Source organism: Spea bombifrons, chromosome 7 (genome assembly GCF_027358695.1).
Source record: "Spea bombifrons isolate aSpeBom1 chromosome 7, aSpeBom1.2.pri, whole genome shotgun sequence".
In the NCBI taxonomy this organism is placed as follows: Eukaryota; Metazoa; Chordata; class Amphibia; order Anura; family Pelobatidae; genus Spea; species Spea bombifrons.
In genome coordinates, this window is record NC_071093.1 from 14,888,458 (window position 1) to 14,910,086 (window position 21,629).

Consider the following 21,629-nt stretch of genomic DNA (forward strand, 5'->3'; position numbering starts at 1 on the left):
GATGAAGTGTGCGAAGCCAATGCGTCGCCCCTCTAGTACAACTTAATTCTTAAAGTTGTAAGGACAAATATGACAAACCCCTAGCGTACCGTGTCGGACTGCGCCGGGTTCAGCATTGTACTTGGTGCACTGATGAGACTCAGGAGCTGGGCATTTCTCCACTGGTCGGCTGAAAGGTTTCTTCTGGGATAGACCATCTGGAGTGAAATGAGCGCATCTGACAAAGACTTGAGAGAAAAAAAAATATTTTTTAATTTAGTGTAAATGTAGCAAACTAATCTGCAAGATCAGAATAAAGATTTAAGTTACAAAAGGTCCAATTTATTCTCATAAAGGGCGCTATTAAATCAGGCTCATTTTCAGAAGCTACAACCCTTCACTAAGCCCTTGCACAAATTACAGTATGCTATGCCCAAAATAAATAGTTTAATGCAAAGGTCAGAAATGTTTTTATTACTTAAAAAAGCAGAATTTGGTCTGCTATTGTCTTTACTTACCTGCAGAAACAACATAAACATCATATAGGACATATTTCCATTTACAGATGTAACATTCATCATGACGATGGCAACCTTTTCTTCTCATTTCTTGTTAACCCATTAGGCTGGCATGTGCAAGAATTATTTGTGTACTAAGCAAATTAAACACCAAGTGAAAGACTATACCATATCAAAGAACATCCCTAGAAAAAAATCAGGCCCTACAAAACGTACCTTACTGTGAGGAACAAATTCCTCCATCATCTTCTTTAAAGGGTTTTCATAGTCCACTATCATCTGTCCGAGACGAGGATACTCTCTGTCACTAAATTATATTGCATCAGGGGAAAAAAACAAGGCTTTAGCATGTAATAATTTCAAAAAGGGTAAAAACATTTTTGTGTAAGTAGATAATAAATACCTTGCTCCATGGGTCATTTCATGAGAGTAATTGTAGAGACCTATAATTGCTTTTCTCTCCTCAATCCGTGATAGCATTATCATTAGTGTTGTATAGGTTACAATCAGGTCTAGATAGTTCTTTGTTAAATCAAAGTTAACAGTCTGGGGAAAAAAAGAAAAAGGTGGTTAACCTCAGTGGGAAACAACCTCAGTGGGAAACAAAAAGTTCATAAAATGGAGGTTAATTTGAACTTTGTCCCTCTTGTTTGATGCATGAAAAATGGTATTTTACGTTGCTTTACTTCAGAATAAACATTTGGATTTCCATCTTATTTTCATTCAAATTGAGATTTTTTTGTAACAACTGTCTTTGAAAGCCAAGAGACTTAAATTTAACCCATTTGTCTTGCATACATATTCTTTTCTCTACATCAAAGAAAAAAACATTATATTGCTGCGGGTTATGCAAATAACCATGTGGGTCTACTAATGCTTTACTTTAAGAACAATTCCACTTTTTACTCAACTGTTTCCATCAGCTTTGTTTGAGTTTTTCCCACTATACCTACGCACACACACACGCATGATATATTTATGATATACACACACTTATATACATCTTACAGACCTGGAGTTTTCATATGCCACCCAGATATATTTTAATGTATTATAGACCAAAAGGACACCTGTGCGGGGAGATAACCCTACAGATCAAATGCCGATTTATGTTTAAAAGAAATGACTCCGGATTTTCTTATACTTACAATATCAAAGAACACTTGGCAAACATCAATGGTGTTAAGCAGTTCACAAACATGATCCTAAGCAGGAGAGAAAAAAAAAAAGATAAAACATTCCTACAAGAGTCCATCCAATATGTGAAGGTCTGGCACACCGGTACTCTCATCACTCGCAAACGCCTTACAATTATAAAAGTCTGCGAGACAGGCGGAAAAAGAATTGGTAGCTATGTAAGATGACCTTATTACTCATTTCTAATACCATAGATACTTTATGTATCATTTTAGGGGTGACCCTGTTTGGTAGCAGCACCACTGGCTCTGGAGTAGCGCTGTTCGTGGAGATATGCACGACGTGCTATGTTCCGAACACCATATATTTTAAAATTCTGTGTCATTTGGCTGTTGCAAGATTAAAAAGCCCTGACATAACGGGTCCTCTCCAGAGGTCAGTACAGCACAATTTATGTGACTTCACAACAGGCATCACAGGGGAAGATATACACGTGGGTACCGGCAAGCCACGTTATCAGGCCTAATTTATCAATAGCTCTCAGCCTGTGAAGCCCCAAATATAGGAGGCACAATTACCCGACTAGCACGTCCTTTCACCAGCACCGGTGATTTATGCAGAATAAACCAGAACAACACTTCTGATAGCAGCCTTTTTGTTTCTATAAAGCTACAGCTGGGGGAGATTAAGTGCTATTACAGCAAAATGGAAATAAAAATAGCTCTCGGGATTTGAGAAATTGTTTTCCGATACACAGGATGAATATGCAGTAAACAATGTGACTATACAAAACACATAAAAAAAACATAAAAAACTAAAAAGAAACAGTGCTTTGTCTTGAAAATAATGTCTGTAAAATGTTTTAACCCCACATGAGATTATATAATATTTACAGATATTCTTCAAGAACACGTTTTGTCACAACAAAAGCTCCACTAAAATGGAGGTTTTTACATTTCAACCGACAAGTTATGCAGGGACCTAGTATCCGGTTTTCCATGGGACTGTACTAATTTATGGGTCCCGCTTTTGCCAACAGTGGTGATCATAGGCCGATTGGGAAGATCCTCTGATCTCCTCTGTCCGGCCAACTGACAGAAGTGATCCACCTTCAACAAATCACAAGGTTTCTCATGTTACTCACCTTCATGAATAAATAGCAAAGCCTCACGCGAAGCCTGAAATGGTAGCTCCACTGAACTTACCAACATAGAGCAGACTGTCATGATATTCAGAAATATCCATAAATGCTTTGAAGGGACGAAATTTAATTTGAATACATGTGAAATTCCTCAGGAAGGAATGTATGATAGACCATTTCACAAATTCCAATGTACTAAACCAAGAGGGGGATTTCTACCGTTTTACAACATGGCGTCGCGGAACAAAAAAAATAATCTTCAATTTGCCAGATTGCATACAGACCCACAAGCAAAAGAACGTTTAGTTCTCAGACACTAGTCCGGCCGCCATGAAATATCAAGCAATAGGTTTGTTCTTCAGACCAAAGGCTACCATTATTCAAGATTCACAAGTTTTCCGGTTTGGGTTTTGTAGCTTTTAATTTTAAAATCCAATTCCTATGAACATTTTTTCATTGAAGTATCATTAATTAAAGAAAACCCATTGTGGCGGAGTATTAGATTATGAAGAAGAAAATCTTACCTTAAATTCCATAACATCCACAAACGTGAAGTAATACAAAGCCAAGTTTTTCAGAATCTCGGATTTCTCTTTTTGGAGTTGTGCGAGCTGTTGCTGTAAAATAGAAAGATTATTTGACACACCTTCCGCTGTGGAGCAGACATTACTGCATTAACTCATCGATAAGTGGAAAAGATTCAATTTCACAAAATTCTGGCTGGACGCCCAAAGTTTATTAATATTTTAATCTGCATTGTTCCTGGGACCAGACACTAAAATGATAAAATATTTAGTGACTGCATTGCTACTCACCCTGCTTAGAAAACAGATTAAATACTGGTGTATATTTATATATATATAAAGATGTTAAAGGCACAGGATGAAGAAAAAAGGAAGCACAGTTGTCCAAAAGAAGGACAAACATGAAAGGAAGTTCTTGTTAATAGAAAGAGAGCAAGACAACATTCTCCAATTAAGAAGCAAAGAAGACATTCAAAATTCTGAACTTACCAAACAGAATATCCAGGCAAAGCCACGTTACGCATGCAAAATAAATGTAGATACAAACATAAAATACAGTAAAAATGATCTACAACTCGATTTCAAACACGATACAACAGCAACCAAAATGAAAAATAAACATAAAAAGAAGCAAACACGTGTTAGACACAAAAGAATGAGCGAGATTAGAAAGTAAAGGTATAGTAAAGGGACAGTTAGAAGAAGAGAATGATGCAAGAGCACATTTAAGCAAAGTACAAAGTAGTTTCACTTATGGTGTGGCACTGGATTTGGCCACAGTATTGAAAGGCTACCAGCAATCTGTGGGATAACGGGTACAAAACATACTCCCTCATTAATAAATTCTGGAGGCAAAATATCGCATGTAAGGAAATCACCATGGAAACCGACACTGGTGCTGACCGCAACACACTTAGCATAAGAGAGTTTAAACGCTCACACACAGTGACCTGTTCTTGACTAGATCAACTGGGGGGGGGGGTTAGTCGTCAAGCCGCACCTCTGCCGCATAACCAGGTGCCAGAGGAAGCCACTTCTCCTTGGCCCGGTTGGGAAGATCAGAGGTATATCTTATAAGTGGCCCAAATACACTATAGAGTGTGACCTCCATAATGACCACATGAAATGTGCTGGGATACGACTTCATATCCCAGTGCTCAGCATAATAGACAGCTGCCACGGAGGTAAGAGGTGGGGTGGCTGGGATGTTGCTTTGTGTATTTTATGAAAAATAGGAGCACTGATGGGATATTTAATCTGAAGAAATTTTGACATTTGTCTATACTTGTACGTGTAGTAGGGAGGACAGACTTTGGGTTTTCACTGAGGGATAGAAGTGTGTCAACGCGCCGTTTAATAAATAAAATAGCTAACTAAGTTTTTGCATCACCCTTTTCCTAGACATAAACTAACCCACTACTCAAAAAACTGTTTCTGGTTGTTTAGTTAAAATCCACACAGCAACTACCCGAGTATGTTGGCTGGAACGGCGAAAAGAGCATAAGGTTGCTTTGGTTTTGAGATATTCATTGACCTCTATCTACAAAGATCAAGAGAAGTGCTTTGGGCACGCACCTATTTGACAGGAGGATCTTTTAGAGTTTTAGGAGGAATGTTTTGCTTACCCCATCCAACAATAGATCAGGATGCTGCTAGAGGAATAGTAGTGATTGGCCATTCTACCATCTTAGGGAAGTTGGCTTCTCTGTGTGTTGCTTCCTCGTTGAATAAGACAGACCGTGAAATTGCCCTTCTTAAGTTGGCACTGTGAATCTTATTTGATTTTGTTATAGTTTTAAAGTTTTATTTAAAGAGGACTCCCCTGTGTCATATAGTTTAATTTTTTTTAGGATTTAATGTGTACTTGAGTCTTTTTTGTACTTCTACACTAACTTATTCTACTTGAATGTAGGAACACAGATGTCAGCAATATGATGTTTATGAACCTCCTATTTAACATTACTGCAACCACAAGTTTCAATGTGACAAGATTCTGATAGTTACCATAGCAACATAATTTGTTAACTTCCAGATCTCATGAACTGAGCGAAACCAAAACAGGAAAAAAAAATCCCAAAATATACATAGACTGCTGGTATTGACTGTGTCAATTGCCGTAACACTTGTTTTGTAATCTCTTGATAAAACGTTCCCCAAATGGTGACCATACGCTCACAAAGCTCCGGGAAATCTACAGATCAGCAAGGCGTCTCCAGGAACAAGCTTACATTATCAGCTGTGTTCATGACACACCGTGCATACGCTTGTTATATTCAAACACTTCTCCTGTGCTGCAGGTCTACAGGAGATAATCAGAAGACTATCAATCTAAACTGTATCCACGCCCCAAGTAGCCAACAGAACTATATATACTGAAGTGAACATGAGGGTTCGGACAAAGCCTTAATAATAAGTTGTTGCTTTAAATAAACAACTAATAACTAAACTGCTATTCCGGCAGCTTCTACACACCATACAGAGCCAACAACGTAGCTGAGGTCCAATAAGTTAAACTACGCAAACAAGGCTTTTTTGTGTTAACAGCAGTACTGAAAATGCATCGGCTTAAATTGTCACTTGCTTTAATAACAAGTTCTTGGCAGAAGATCAGTTTAGTTGTATATAACCAGTAGCCTTCCTAAATATACCATTGCAGTGCAAAACGCGCAGATGTTTTCTCACAATTATAGGAGTGTTGAGCTTCATAATGGTGGCCACACTGCCCAACATTACACATAGTTAATGACATTTTGACCAAAGAAACCTTAAAACTCTAGACAGATCGCTAGACATGAACTGCGCCAGGCAGACACGTTCAATCAATGGGACACCATCCTGTGCACAGCTGAGTAATGTAGTCAATATGGGAATGGCAGCTCACACTACAACCTATGACTCAAGCAAGGATTTACTTAATGTATTTGACCCTTCTCATCATAAACAGCTGACCTAGATGGTCAAGTATTTCAACTGCAACCCTTCACCAGCTTTGGCAAGCAGAGATTCTGGTTGGCTACAAGTTACTATTTATTATCATTTTTACTTCGCAATCTTGGTCTTTTCTCATAGTTAGAGTTATAAATTTGTTTCTATGCTGCAGGGACTAGCAAAGAATATCTGCCAGGCAGGTACATTTTAACGAGACACTAACATTCTAACAAGTGTAATTGTAAGTATGGAAGCAATAATGTATAGGTTTGTTTCAGTCAGATCTTAGAACGTATGGTGGTTTATGATAATTTACTGTTATACAGTGGCAATAAAGAGACAGAGCATTAAAATTAAAATATCCTAAGAGCTCTCAATCCATCATAGTGGATAGTCATGCATATCTAACCACGAGTGTAAGAAAATATATCTTGTTGTGTGTAACGAGATGACATACGACATTTATCCTGCTTGCGCTTCCATGACAGTTGTATTACTCAGTAATGATTAACGTACTGGACGACCCTAAACATAGAACTAGTTCCTCAATGGACTTGTGCAAACATGGACAATAATTCAAGGAATGTTACCTTGATATTCAAGGTATGGCAAAAAAAAAAAAGTGTTTTAGGTGTCTAATGTTTAAGCAATTGGGTTCGTTGAATTGCAACGGATGAAACAAGCGCTTAAGGAACATAAATGTCAATGTCCCACCATGTACCTGTAAAGGTACAGACGAAAATTGCCTTGTAAGAGCTCCCATAGTACATAACGAAATCACAAGTCATTTCCACTTTGAGTCATGTGATCATACTATAGACATTTTTTATACTTTTATTTTTTATTATTATTATAGTTATTATTATTATACTTTTTACTTTCAAATCTTTACAAATAATTAAATCACTTCCTTATGTAAGTTCATATAAAAAAAAAAGAAAAAAAAAGAAGAAGAACGCTTACATTGTTGTTTCTGGTCTCAACTGCTGGAAACTTTCGGACAATAAATTTAACAGCAGACTCAAGGTTTTTGTCAATCAGGTAAGATGGTTTTGCTTTGGGATCCCCACATGCCTGGAAAAGAAGAGGAAATAAAATCAATTCAAGATTTTCTATACAACATAAACACCCTCAAGCAAACAAATGTAAAATATGTTTTGGTTTCAGAGTGAAGGAAATAAATTTAAAAAAAAAATGAAAAGGCAAAGTGCGAGGGCTGTCAGAGTTGGAAAATCTGGGTTGTGGTGGAAGAGGTAATAGATGCTCTCCTACGGGAAAAGAAGAGTGAATGACAATGTTTAAGAATGTTAAAGTCTTTGAAAGTGAGGGAGCAGTGAAAAGATGGAAGGATCAGTCCTAAACAAGGAAAAATATATCCCCTAACTCAGGCTTGGGGATTCTGAAAGCAGCTCTATTAACATCTAGGAAATCAAAAATGTGTCAAAGATAGGAAAGGATTTCTCCGATCAGAAGTCTTCCCCCTTAAAAAATGTTCCCATTGGATACACTACAAAAATGGCCACGTACTTTAATAATATGCGGGGGGGGGATCAAGAATACCCGTTCAATTTTATTAATTTTAATGTTTTTTTCTGTATTGTCCCATTGTTACTAGGCACACAAACAAAAGCATGGCATGTTAACAGGCTGAAAAAGCAATTTATTTTTAATTGCTTTGCTGGTCCTAGTCCACATCACACTGTCAAGACATAAGGTTCACGCTGTGAATTAACAGAGACATACTTGTAAAGAAATATATATTTACCAAAAAATGGTAATAAAAAAAAAAAAAAAATTCAAAGATGTTACTAAAGTTGCGGGTGCTACATGCATAAGAGCAGCCTTCATGCTGTATGCTTAGGAACTAGTAAAGAAAAGAAATAACACAGCCACTAATGACTACTATGCTCTGTCAAAGATTTCTATGGCCGTGCGGTTTATTATAGAGAGAGAGCGAGAGAGAGCGAGAGAGAGAGAGAGAGAGAGAAAGAGGTCATGGAGAAATGAGTTTGGTCTCAAAACGGGCAAAGGGAAGGTGAAAAGTAATGCAAACCTTCCAAACTTGTCCTTGCTGGGAAGCATTTAAATAAAGAGAGAAAAACAATTACATAGACATTTAGTATCAAACTTCAACAAACATTTCCTTATGGACTAAGACTGCGCCCGTACATAGCATAGCTAATATCTGGTCAGAGAATTCCGACACTCACACGATCTTATTTTGTTCTGAATTTACAAAGCATTATATTGCCTTTTTTATATTGTTTTCACATTACTGAATTCTGCCCCATTTTAACATCGACATTGCTGCATTATTGCCACAAGGTTATAGGAAATGTTTTTATTACACCAATTTATTATAAGGCAGTTTACTTGAGTAACTGGACTGCACTGTCCAACGCGCTATATAGGCCTCATCCAGTTTGTAGTATATTGTCATTTGTGTAAGACAGGTAGATATCAGGAATGTAACCCTATTATAGAGACTTTCATTACATTTCCTTACTGGAACCCAACGATAGACACACATATATAATATATACATACAGTACATAGACACACAAAGGCTCAGTATAATGTCCCATAGAGTCCCTCCAAACAATTACTTTTTTAACCCCCCCCATCCCTTTGCAGGTAAAGAATGCTTAATTTAGGTTATGGTGACTTTGGTTAAGAGAATGCATTTCTTAAAATGGAAGTAAATACTAAGTTATCCACATCAAGAGCTTATCCTGCTCAAGGGTAGCAGAATCTTCTGAAGGTCACTTCAACACCACTAGATTTACAAATTTACGTTTATCAAGGTCCTTTTGGGGGTTGAAACAGCAAGCTGGTGGTCTACAGTACCACAATATTATAAATATCATTTTTGGAGAAAAACAAATATCATGCATGCACCCTGCAGTCTTATATATCTGTATTCTGATATAATGACATAAATGTGCTTCTTCTCACCAGGAACGCTACTCTTTGACAGTGTCCTACTACGTATGCTTAGTACCTGGTTTCGTAACCCTGGAAAATGGAAAAAAAAAAAAGGGCACGGTGGCCCCTGTAGGGCTACTGCTGTCATGGTACGATTTGTTTCTAATACATGAATATACCGTGATTTCAGATTTTGGTTCATTACGTTTACTGCACAAGATTTGGGGGAAAGAAACTGACAGTTCCTATTACGCTTCATAAAATGTCAGCTTCCCTGCAATTCCCTCCTACACAAAATACAGAATGGCTCAGAGCCCAAAGCAGATCCTTAATTTGTATGAAAAAGAAAAAAAAAAGAATAAGAGGTAAGCTTGTTCCAATAAATAGATCACAGCTTGAGAATAACTACGACAAGTTAATTATTTTCTAGATCATGCAAATGACAAACAAGGCCAACCAGGAATGTACACCTAAAAGTGAAATCCACAAACACCACTACATAATTATGGTCCTAATGCTTATGTGGAAAGTAACAATTCAACAAAGGTTTGCTTCACCAATGCTTCTCTCAGCTAAACGAGCATATTCACGCCAGAGACCAACGTCTTATTTACTGTAACCTCCGGCGCAGAGAATGAGCGCAGGCTTTGGGCATCCATGCTTCCTCTCCTAGCAGCAGATTTCAAGAATTTAGCAAAGACCCAACTGTACAGCACAATAAGACTTGGGGCAGGACGGTTAGTTTTAGAATAGAATATTGACAACCCCTCCCAAAAATTTACATAATTTAAAAAGATATTCTAGAATCTGCAGACCTGGAGGCTGCCATTACATCCCCCCCCGGAAGCAACTGGTGCAATAAGTGCAGGAATGCCGAGTAAAACTAGGGAGATTCCTTCAATGTCTCTTCATTCATTAGATTATGCATCATACAAGTGTTGGTCCTTTGTCAATAGTAAAGTAAGAAAGCAGATACCACAACTTTTCTGCAAAGTCTCATAATACCCATTTCTTTGGTGCAGGGTGCGTATGGGTTATTAAGACAGAGTCATTCTTTTCTTTACCACAAGGCAGTAGACAACAGAGATACCAAACAAATAATTTTCAGATATCGAAAGCGTAGCAGTATTTAAAATGTACAACTGCTTAAGAAAAGAAAACAGCACAATATTTTTTTAAAATCATTTTTAATGGTGTAAAAAAATGGTGGAAGTGTTAAGTAGGAAAATGACACCACAAAAGGCATCCATGCTGTGTAAAAGGATGCAAAATGTCCTTCACGTCAAATATTAGGATTCACCGTTTTGGGATCATGCTTCTGTGTGTGCAGTTTGTGTTCCTACAGCAGGCAGGATCTTTACCCAGCCAGGCGCTTGCTGCAAGGTCACAGCTGGGAAGCGCAAGTCCAAAGGCCCCTTTTTGCAGGCTTGCCATAACTCCCACTGTAAACAAGGTGATGTCCCTGCTTTTTTTTTTTTTTTTTTATAAGGATCATATGGAGTCCGTACATAATATGTAAGAAACTGGAGCTATAACGTACTAGCTCGAGCATATGTTTTTCATCAATTACACTAAAAGTACATATTATATAGGGTGTAGGTAGGTACAAAAGCACAGGCGGTACGGTAACTACCAAGTTAAAAATAATAAAATAAACATGCACAGACTTCAAAGGGCTTAGGACAGGATTCAACACATTCCAGTAAGGAGAAGGTTATCACCAACACACATATGTGCTAGTTACAATGCTGCATAATATCAGACGGAAAGATTATATACTATGAACAAGCTTTTCCAGATCTCAAAAGCCTCTTGTGGTCTCTCAAAATACACTAGAGACTTATGAAGCACTGAAAAAATAAATGAATAAAATATGATATGACACATCTATTCCTAAATTACCCCCCATCTACCATCTCTGAAGCTCATCTACCATCTCTGAAGCTCATCTACCATCTCTGAAGCTCATCTACCATCTCTGATAAACAGTTCATGTTTTCCACCTCAACATTCGCTCCGCCTGATGATTGTGGTGGGCTGCTATGACAACTTGATGTCTCGGCAGAAGAAAGCACAATTTGGCCGGTGTACCCAGTCGCGGTACAGGGCGTCCTGTCACAATAAAATATGGCGAAAGTGTATGTATGTGTATATAAGTAAAAGGGTTCAACATCAATATATACGCTATATGGACAAAAGTATTGAGACACTTGACAATTACAGCAGCAGGGACATTACATTCTAAATACATAGACATTACTATGAAGTTGGTCCCCCTTAGCAGCTCTGTGCACGTCACTGAAGTTCTTCCACACCAGACTCATTCAACAATTTCTTTATGGACCTTGCTTTGTGTACTGGGGCACAATCGTGCTAGAATATAAAAGGGCCTTCCACAAACTGTTCTCATAAAGTTGGAAGCATAGCATTGTCCAAAATGTCTTGGTATGCTGAAGCATTAAGATTTCACTGGAAGTGAAAAGCAGCCCCATACCATTATCCCTTCTCCCCCAAACATTACAGATGGCACAACATTGTCTCTGTAAGTCAAATTATGTTATGTTACATACTACTTGTCCTGTTCACCCATTGTACAGCGCTACGGAATTTGATCGCGCTATATAAAACAAATAATAATAATGCAGTCAGGCAGGTAATGTTCTCCTGGCATCCACCAAACCCAGACTCGCCCTTCAGACTGCCAAACATAGAAGTGCGATTAGTCACTCCACAGAACACGTTTCCACTGCTCCAGAGTCCTTTACACTACTCAATCTGATGCTTGGCATTGTAATTGACGATGTAAGGCAGCTGCTCGGCCATTGAAACCCATACCATGAAGGTCCCAGTGTTGGTGACTTTTATACACCATGCGCTTCAACACTTGGTGACCCCGCTTTGTGAGTTTACGTGGTCTTATGCTTCATAGCCAAGTTGCTGCCGTTCCTAAACACTTCTAGTTTCCAATAATACTACTTACAGTTCAACGGGGGAATATCGAGCAGGGATGACATTTCACAAACTGACTTATTGCAAAAGGTGACATCCTATCACAGTACCGCGTGTGAATTCACTGAGCTCTTCAAAACGACCCATTTTTTCACAAACGTTTGTAAATGCAGACTTCGCGACTAGGTGCTTTATTTTATACACCTGTGGCAATAGGTCTGATTGAAACACCTGAATTCAATAATTAACAGGGGTGTCTGAAAAGTTTTGCCCGTATAACGTGTTTTTAATGACCAGGTTGTATTCTTTTGATAAATCCCAAACATACCCATGGAAATGTGTTTCTTTTTTGAGATATTGGAAGGGCTACTTTGCCAGCAGTTGCAGGCATCATATTTGGTGTCAAGAACCTCACAAAAATATAAGGAATGTGATAAGGACAAAATGGAGGTGTGGTATGAATGGCATGTTTTGGGGAACAACATGTTTTTTCATGTAAAACTCTGTACCAGTGTCCTTGACAGGGCAGATTGAGGGGGCCATAAACAGTGTTGCAAAACCTCGGATCCTCCCCAGCTAACAGCCAAGGGGTCCGGCCCCTTGGAAACAACTGCAGTACCTACATACGGTATTTGCTCAATTATAAGACTAGGTTGTTTTTAGAGCAAATGCTCTGAAAAATATCCCTCGTCTTAGATTTGAGGTGGTCATACAAGACTAAGATCCAGATACCCCGCAGCGCTGCTGGGGACCTGGATCCTCAACCTCCGCTGCTACCCGACACTTTAGCCAGGGCATCACGCAGACGTCCACCGGCTGCCCCTACTTGACACCAGGGAGTCTGGAGCATGGGGGACAAGTCAAGGGATACATCAGTAAGTCAGGGGAGAGGGGAGATAAGGCATCCGAGGGGGGCAGAGTGGCATACAGGGGGTTAAAAGGCATATCAGGGAGACAGAGTGGCATATAGGGGGTTTCTCAGTTTATTATTAAATAGGGGGGGCTTACATGTAAATATTTACTTTTTTCTAAATCAATATTCAAATTATGGAGGGTTGTCTTATAATTGAGCAAATACGGTAATATGCGTTTTGGATAATGACCGCCTGAATCTCCTACAAGAACTAGACACTAAAGTTATTCTGTATATAAAATAGGGTATAACCTCCCTTCTAGTGTCAACCATGAGAAACTAATTCTGTACAACGTTTGAAGAAAAAAATGGCAAAACTGTTAATATAAATCACATCATGAAATGCAAATGGCCAGCATGGAAACTACGGTAGTTTGAAAAATAAATGCATGATTGTTGTATTGTCACTTATCTAAACCTGTGACACTTTTATAATTCTTTACATTCTACTGATGTCATCACATTTAACCCGGCGTGTTCAATAAAATTACGATGTATATTATGTTTTCTTTTTCTTTTAGTTAAAGCCCATGCAATTTGAAATCAGGCATGATATTGCTGAATTACTTTTATTGCAGCAGGGAGCTGTGAATTCAGACTAACTGCAATGCAGCCGTTTCATTGTTTGCGGCTCTCTCGTGTTGAAACTCAACACAAAACCCATATAAAAAGGTATCTGGCCTGCTTACTACGCAACTTTAATTGAAGTACAATTTCATGGTCAGGCATTTAGCTCACGCCTCAAAGGGGAGTATTCATTTTTCTTAACTATCAACAATCAATGTAGAAAAATTTAAAACTTTTTTGACAATTTCACAAAAGAAGAACTTTAATATGCATGCTCTAATAAAAAAAAAAAAATAAAATAAAAAAAAAAACGAAACCAGGAAAAAATAAAATATACTTGCAGCAGAAGCTGCAGATCCCTGCCTCCTCCGTCGTCCAATCAGTGGCAGTAAAGTACTCCCATTGAAAACAACAGGATTGTTTTCTGTGCATGGGGGGCTCATTACGTTTGCCAAGCCAGCGCTGGAGCAAACTGGTGGTAAGTATATTACATTGCATTAAAATATAAAAAGCTTGGGGCAGGCAAATGCATGCTTTTGCAAGGGGACATCACAAAAATATAAAAGGACCACTAAGCTATCATATGCGTTAAGATACATATGATGGCTGGAGTGTCCCTCTATAACACCTACTATGGAGCACAATACGTGTCCTATTTTTATTTTATTATTTAATTTGTAGCATGCTATTAGCCATGGGAAATCCTTAATTGACTGAAGTAATTACCTTGTAATATAATTAAATCTTATGTTATTGGGCAAGGAGCCAGAGACGGACAGAGGGTGTACCACGTTTGTCTTACAACCTGTAGTCAAAGTATTACAGATAAAAAAGCATTTTCTACATCAATTCAATGTATACGTTTCCACTGACCCTGTTGTGTCATTAAGGACACCCCACAACACGCAGGGCAGCAGAAAGGCCAAAGTCATCACATGGGCAATTACGAGAACGTCATCTATCAGTAATGCTTCCTAGCAAGTTCTCCATCTTCGGTCATAACTATATTAAAGAGAAGAGGAAGGCCAATCACCCCTTTTGGTGGCCTGGAATCAAACAAGCGATACACAGTAGCACTGGGCCATCCTGATGTACTGCAGACAGTAGTGCGGGAGCCCGAGGAAGGATGTGCAGAATAGACAGAGCAAGATGAATTGGTAATGATGGACAGCAGGAGAGCTGCCAACTGCTACTTAAAGATAGGGCCAAAATGGCCTTAAATATTTAGACCCAGTTACAGATATACTGAACTTTAGGTCAGACTATGACAAGCACCGTCTCTAGAGATGTATATCCTAAAAGGGAACCCCCACAGATTATTTTTTTAGTAGTAGAAAGTCAAATTATTATTATTTGGCTCCTTATCATACCTCCTTGTTATAAACAATACAACTGCTCGGTATAAAACACCTAGCCTGACACTGACTAATGGGAGCTTATGGAGGAAATGATTTCATTGTACACGCAGGACTTTATTAGCATTGCCATAAAGAATGCACTCGGCATTGAAAACAGCAGCAGCCTCCAGGTCTGCAGATAAACTCAAAGTTTACTGAAGCAAAATAAAAAAAGCCAAGATTTTGTCAATGCTACCCTAAACTAACGTGAAAAGCACTATTTTAGGCTTAAGGAGAAAAACATTTTTCCCATGGGACTTCTCTTAAAACATCAACACTTCCTCATTTCGGCTTTTAATATTGGCAATTAGTCAAACCACAAAACCTCTAAGCTGCCCACGAGCTTTGATTAGATGTGCATCATCATCGCGTGTTTGATGGCTGATAGCAGTGTAATGCAACGGTTCTATGATAAGACATGAAAACCAAGCTTAGTAGGAAGACATAGCCAAGGGAATGATAATATAAAACACTAAAAATGAGGAAAGATGGAGAGTAATAATAACCAAAATCATGGAGTTCCATTTCCAGACCGGAAAAACCATAAAACACAAGGGTGACTTTTTTATTGCATATACTACAGGTTGAATATTCCTTATTCGAAATACTTCAGACCAGAAGTATTTCAGATTAGGGATTATTTTGGGCAACGGATCTGCCTTCTCACCTGCGTCCGCTCCGTTGTCACCAAAGCACATCCGGTACGGAAAAAGGGATCGGAAGCGCTCTGGCACTGTGGGGAGAAGCCTGAACAACGGAGCTGAAAGCAGGGAGGATCTACTGACTACAGGAGAGGTCAGACACCTCCCCACCCCTCAGTCATTAGTATCCTTTATCTGAGGAAAAAAATAGCATTTCAGGAAAGATTTTCAGATACCCAAACTGTACTTTTCAAAAGTTTGGGTCGCTTAGAAATGTCCTTTTTTAAAAAAACAAAAAACCTAATTTTGCCCGTTAAAATTACACAAAATTGATCATAAATGCAGTGTAGAGATTGTTAATGTTGTAAATGACTATTGTAGCCAGAAACAGATGATTTTTAATAGAATATCTTCATGGGCGTAAAGAGGCCCTTTATCAGCAATCATCCCTCCTATGTTCCAACGGCAAGTTTAACTTTAAAAGGCTAATTGGATCACTTGAAAACCATTTTGCAATTATGTTACATTTAGCTGTTTTCATGGAAACCAAGGAAATTTCTAAGTGCCCCCGAACCTTTGAAGAGTAGTATAAATGGGGCATCATTTAAGTTGTATGCAAGATCCAGATTCTCCCAAAAGAACCTGATTATTAATACATTACCTTATTCAACTTTAGATGTATTCATAATTCAGCAAATTAAGTTTAGATCAATTAAAAAAAATGTTGGGGGGGTGAGGGGAGGGAGGGGGTAACGAGAAACTAAGAAGCATGACAGGCAAGTCGGCTCATAGTGATTATAGTCCTTACGAGAGAGATCTTCAGGTGTGCCCTTTGCTATGTAAAGGAGTCATCAGACGCCTCTCACCATCACACATGCCTAATCTACTTAATATGACTTTGATTACTTTTACTTTAGTACACTGATGTTAGAATGTATTACTATATGTTATTAAGAAGCTCCATTGTATTGTCGATTGAAAAAGGTAATGTTTGACTTGGGGGCCATTCTATCATATTGTCATTTACAGAATTCTTGCGCTTTTACTGTGCGTATGAATAAGAACTTTTAATAGAAATAAAAAAATTAAAAGTTTGATTTACCAAAATGTCTTAAATGTTATTTTTATTTACACATTGCATGTGTTTATATCTATTTAGTGTTCATACTTGAAAGACAAACCACTGAAATGTAGCTGGTTATTTTGTCATGAAGAACAAAAAGTCAACAGAGAAACACTATTTATATCAACCATTGATGTGGGTAACACCTATTATACCAGCAGCAAGTACCAGAAATAGACCAATGTAACCCATACAAGAAAGGAAGCATTGAAATCACAGCGCAATACTGGGGGGGGTCATGTATAAAAAGTGATCCTAATAATCTTTGTAAAGTGGTCTTATCAACATGGTAACCATGGTAATTCAAACATCAAGATCACATTTTATAAATATGGCTCAATGTAGCAGTGTATGGCAGCGATTTAAAACAGGGATCCTATTCCCATAGGGCTCGATATTAAGCTTTTCAATAACACCATATATTTAATATACATCGGTTGAAGAGCAGCAATAGAATTGTGGTTTATAGACAATTTGTGCTTATTACATTGCAAAATAGAAGATCTTAAAACTGAGTTTCTGAATGGATTTCTCACGCTCTCTCATCAGGTTTAAGATATATTTTATTTTACACATATTTTACTCAGCTCTTGTTCCAATGTGACATAAACTACATAAATTCCCAAAGGCTAAGAATTTCTAGAACAACATTTAATCCAAGATTATCAAACATCCATCAAAGCTTCTTCTGTTTGTATCTCAATCCCATCAACAACCTAAATAGTTTTACCAATATTGTATACTACGGACGGCTGGACTAAAATAAGAGAATGACATTACTTTGTGTGTTCGAATACTTCAGGGCCAGTGTGTTCTTCACGGGATTCCATGATCATTCTATTTTCTTTAATCTACCTCTCCCTTTGGCATATAGACCGGATAGCATTTAGAATGTGCATAATGGATGATGGCTACAGGCGCTACTAGAATAAATGCAAACAGGGAAAAGAAAAAATGTCGGTGCGCTAAGCTAGTCACAGGCTCAAATAATACAAATGTGTAATACGAGGCCTACCAAACAGGTGTAAGCATGCTGCAAGAAACAGTGTATTGGCTGTACAATGTATACAAGAAACAAAAACTGTCTGCGCTTCTTGAATAAATGTATTATATTATTTTTACCAATAAACAGATGGATTTAACCGACACCAAAGCCAGTTGGATCGCTATCCAAAGCATAACACTTGAACTGATACAACATATATGCCAAGTACAGGAAGTGAGTACAACCCTCACATTTTTGTAAATATTATATCTTTTCATGTGACAACACTGAAGAAATGACACTCTGCTACAATGTAAAGTAGTGAGTGTACAGTCTGTATAATAGTGTAAATTTATTGTCCCCTCAAAATAACACAACACACAGCCATTAATGTCTAAACCTTGGCAACAAAAGTGACTACACCCCTAAGTGGAAAAGTCCAAATTGGGCCCAGAGTGTCAATATTTTGTGTGGCCACCATTATTTTCCAGCACTGCCTTAACCCCCTTGGGCATGGAGTTCACCAGAGCTTCACAGGTTTCCACTGGAATCATCTTCTACTCCTCCACTACGACATCACCGAGCTGGAGAATGTTAGAGACCTTGTGCTCCCCCACCTTCCGTTTGAGGATGCTCCGTAGGGTTTAGGTCTGGAGACATGCTTGGCCAGTCCATCACCTTTACCCTCAGCTTCTTTAGCAAGGTAGTGGTCGTCTTGGATGTGTGTCTGGAGTCGTTATGTTGGAATACTGCCCTGCGGCCCAGTCTCTGAAGGGAGGGGATCATGCTCTGCTTCAGTATGTCACAGTACATGTTGGCATTCATGGATCCCTCAATAAACTGTAGCTCCCCAGTGCCGGCTGCACTCATGCAGGCCCAGACCATGACACTCCCACCACAATGCTTGACTTTAGGCAAGTCACCCTTGTCTTCGTACTCCTCACCAGGTTGCCGCCACACACGCTTGACACCATCTGAACCAAATAAGACTTATGACATTGCATTCTAAATACATAGACATTAATATATACTTAGTTCCCCCTTTGCAGCTATAACAGTTTGCACTCTTCTGGGAAAGCTTTCCACAAGAGTTTGGAGTTCTTCTCCATTCATCAAGTAAAGCATTTGTGAGGTCAGGCACCGATCTTGGATGAGGCCTAGTTTGCCATCTCCGTTCCAGTTCATCACAAAGGTGTTTGATGGGATAGAGGTCAGGGCTCTGTGTGGGCCAGACAAGTTTTTTCACACAAAACTTATCCAACCGTGTCTTTATGGACCATGCTTTATGCACTGGGTTATAGCCATGCTGGAATAGAGGGTGTCCCCTTTAGCCTATAAAGATATTTTGGACAATGCTATGCTTCCCACTTTGTGGGAACAGTTTGGGGAGGGACCTTTTCTATTCCAACATGACTGTGCCCCAGCGCACAAAGCAAGGTCCATAAAGACACGGTTGGATGCGTTTGGTGAGGAAGAACTTGATTGGTCAGCACATAGCCCTGACCTCAACCCCATTGAACACTTTAAGGATGAACTGGAACGGAGACTAAGAGCCAGGCCTTCTCGGGCAACATCAATGTATAACCTCACAAATGCTCTACTGGGCACAAATTCCCACAGAAACACTCCACAATCTTGTGGAAAGTCTTTCCAGAAGAGTGGAAACTGTTACAACTGCAAAGGGGGTACCAACTACATATTAATGATGTATGAAACGAGTGTAATGGTCAGGTGTGCCATTACTTTGGATGCTACAATAACCTTACTACAATTATTAAAGATACTTTACAGGACCATGAACTGCATGCTTTCTAATCTCAGCACAGCAAACAAACTTAAAAAGGCAAAGGTTAACATAAATATAACATGATGAATGAGTCAGCCATTGTTCTGAATCATTCCACCAAAAATTGTGCATTATCAACATCTGCCAACATACGGCCAGAAACTGCAACAATCTGTACCCTTGCAACCCTCTTTACCTAATGCATTGGGTTGTCTTGGTCTTCGAATGTATGTACGGTAAGAAGCGCAGTGTAAATTGCTGGCGCTATATGAATAAAAGATAATAGTAACAAATGACAGACTTAATCATAAGAATGTTTTATATAGTATGGAACATAAAGTTAACATTTTCAAAACATCATAGAATGTATGTGCACATCCAGCGCATGAGATTAAAAACATCATAGAATGTATGTGCACATCCAGCGCATGAGATTAAAAACATCATAGAATGTATGTGCACATCCAACGCATGATATTAAAAACAAGCATAGAATGTGTGTGCACATCCAACACATGATATTAAAAACAAGCATAGAATGTGTGTGCACATCCAACACATGAGATTAAAAACAATCATAGAATGTATGTGTACATCCAACGCATGATATTAATGTACTGTTTCTATTCATTGTGGATTTGGTTTTGTCACAATGTACGGTACATGACTGGCTACTCATTCATGTTCTGTAAGACCCCTAACAAGAAATTCCACCCCCTAGCTTTATGACCCCACTTGTGCACATCTCATGCAGTGTCCCAGCATCCTGCTACACACAGGAAATACAATGTCCTCATTAAATATCTTATTTAAAAAGAGAATCAGGATACCCCACACATAAGTGTGATGGCAGAGACAGCTGATCAGTGAGCGATCATACAAGCAATCAGTAGATGTCTTCATCAGACAGCAGCCCCCCAAGGAAGGTAACCATTCACACAAACAAGCATAGACTAGCCTTCAACTCTACTGTCTACATGAAATGTTATACTGAAGTCCGTAACAGCGATACCTTCACTAAGCTCAATTATGAAGGCCTCAAAAGCATCATTTACACGCCGGATTTCTCATATTAACATGTATGTACGTACATATTATATATTACATATTATATACACATGTGTGTGTACCGAGGGTTTTGAGAGCGGCAGTGATTGCCTCCCTGCGATCCATTATGAAGGATTTCCTCCTCCCACTCCCTGCAGCTGGGATCTCTCATCCTGCACCGCCCAGGGAATCTCTGCCACCCTTCAAAACCCCCTTCCGATTAACCACTTGGCTGCCAGGCCTATGCCATTACCCCCTGGTTGCCCCAGGCACTATCTCACCCTCCTCTCTGCCCTATAAATCCTGGCAGGCTGGGAGCCTAATGAGCCCTTTGAGGCTACCGGGGCCTGCAACGATGACTACCCATTTAGCAGCAGTGCGACGACCCCAGAACAGGCTGGCGTTGTCCCCCTCCCCTGCCACCGTTTACCTTTTTGATGTTGTAGAGGCGGGTGAGCATCCCGATCCCCCTATCATTGAGGATGGTGAGTTTCTCGGCCAGCTTCTGCTGGCTGGGCTGCAGCACGGAACGCGACATGCCTCCTCTCTGCTCCGACAACCACCGCCTTGGCTGCTAGGATCCGCCGCCGGGCGGGCCTCACGGGGAGAGCGGAGAGGATCAGGGGTATCGCGACCCAGCAAAAATGTCGATGGGCCGGTGTGATTTGTTATTGTAAGGGGGAGGGGTGGGGGCTCCCTACACGGCTCCCATGCTCCGCAGTGTAACGCGATGACACGCCTGCCTGCCACCCGCCGCCGGCCCCTCCCTTCCTGCCGATATCTGGGCGTGGCTTCCCGAGCTCGGGGCCCCTCCCCTCCGTGGGTGGAACGAATAGCGTCGCTCTTGCGAACGACGGAACGTCCGGGCGCGTACCCTTGCCTAAACACTGGGGGTAGGATTTGCGCGTACCCCTGGCGGTAGTGCGGGCGCGCGCTAGCTGCTACGGCGCTTTGCAGCAGGGGTTGCGCGCATCAGTCAGCGATCTCATGACGTCACCAGCATTTACCCCGTCTTATGGTTGTTGCGTTTCACACGGGTTGCTTTTTCTTGTATGCGTAAAAGGGATAG

The 21,629-nt window shown here is 39.6% G+C and overlaps 1 protein-coding gene across 2 annotated transcripts in view; it reads right to left on the reverse strand.

Moving 5' to 3' along the window:
• The window catches only part of NCKAP1 (NCK associated protein 1), a 45,248-nt gene extending 23,915 nt beyond the window's left edge, over positions 1–21,333 (reverse strand). Inside the window, exons 1-8 of one of the 2 annotated variants that reach the window (XM_053470443.1) lie at positions 20,991–21,333; positions 8,281–8,298; positions 7,191–7,301; positions 3,300–3,392; positions 1,646–1,702; positions 901–1,043; positions 714–804; positions 90–227 (exon numbers count right to left, since the gene is read on the reverse strand). In XM_053470443.1, coding sequence (XP_053326418.1) covers positions 90–227; positions 714–804; positions 901–1,043; positions 1,646–1,702; positions 3,300–3,392; positions 7,191–7,301; positions 8,281–8,298; positions 20,991–21,098 — 759 coding nt within the window. In that variant the 5' untranslated portion in view covers positions 21,099–21,333. The remainder of the gene's footprint in view (positions 1–89; positions 228–713; positions 805–900; positions 1,044–1,645; positions 1,703–3,299; positions 3,393–7,190; positions 7,302–8,280; positions 8,299–20,990) is intronic. The other variant, XM_053470444.1, reaches the window with a different exon arrangement.
• Positions 21,334–21,629: the final 296 nt, after the last annotated feature.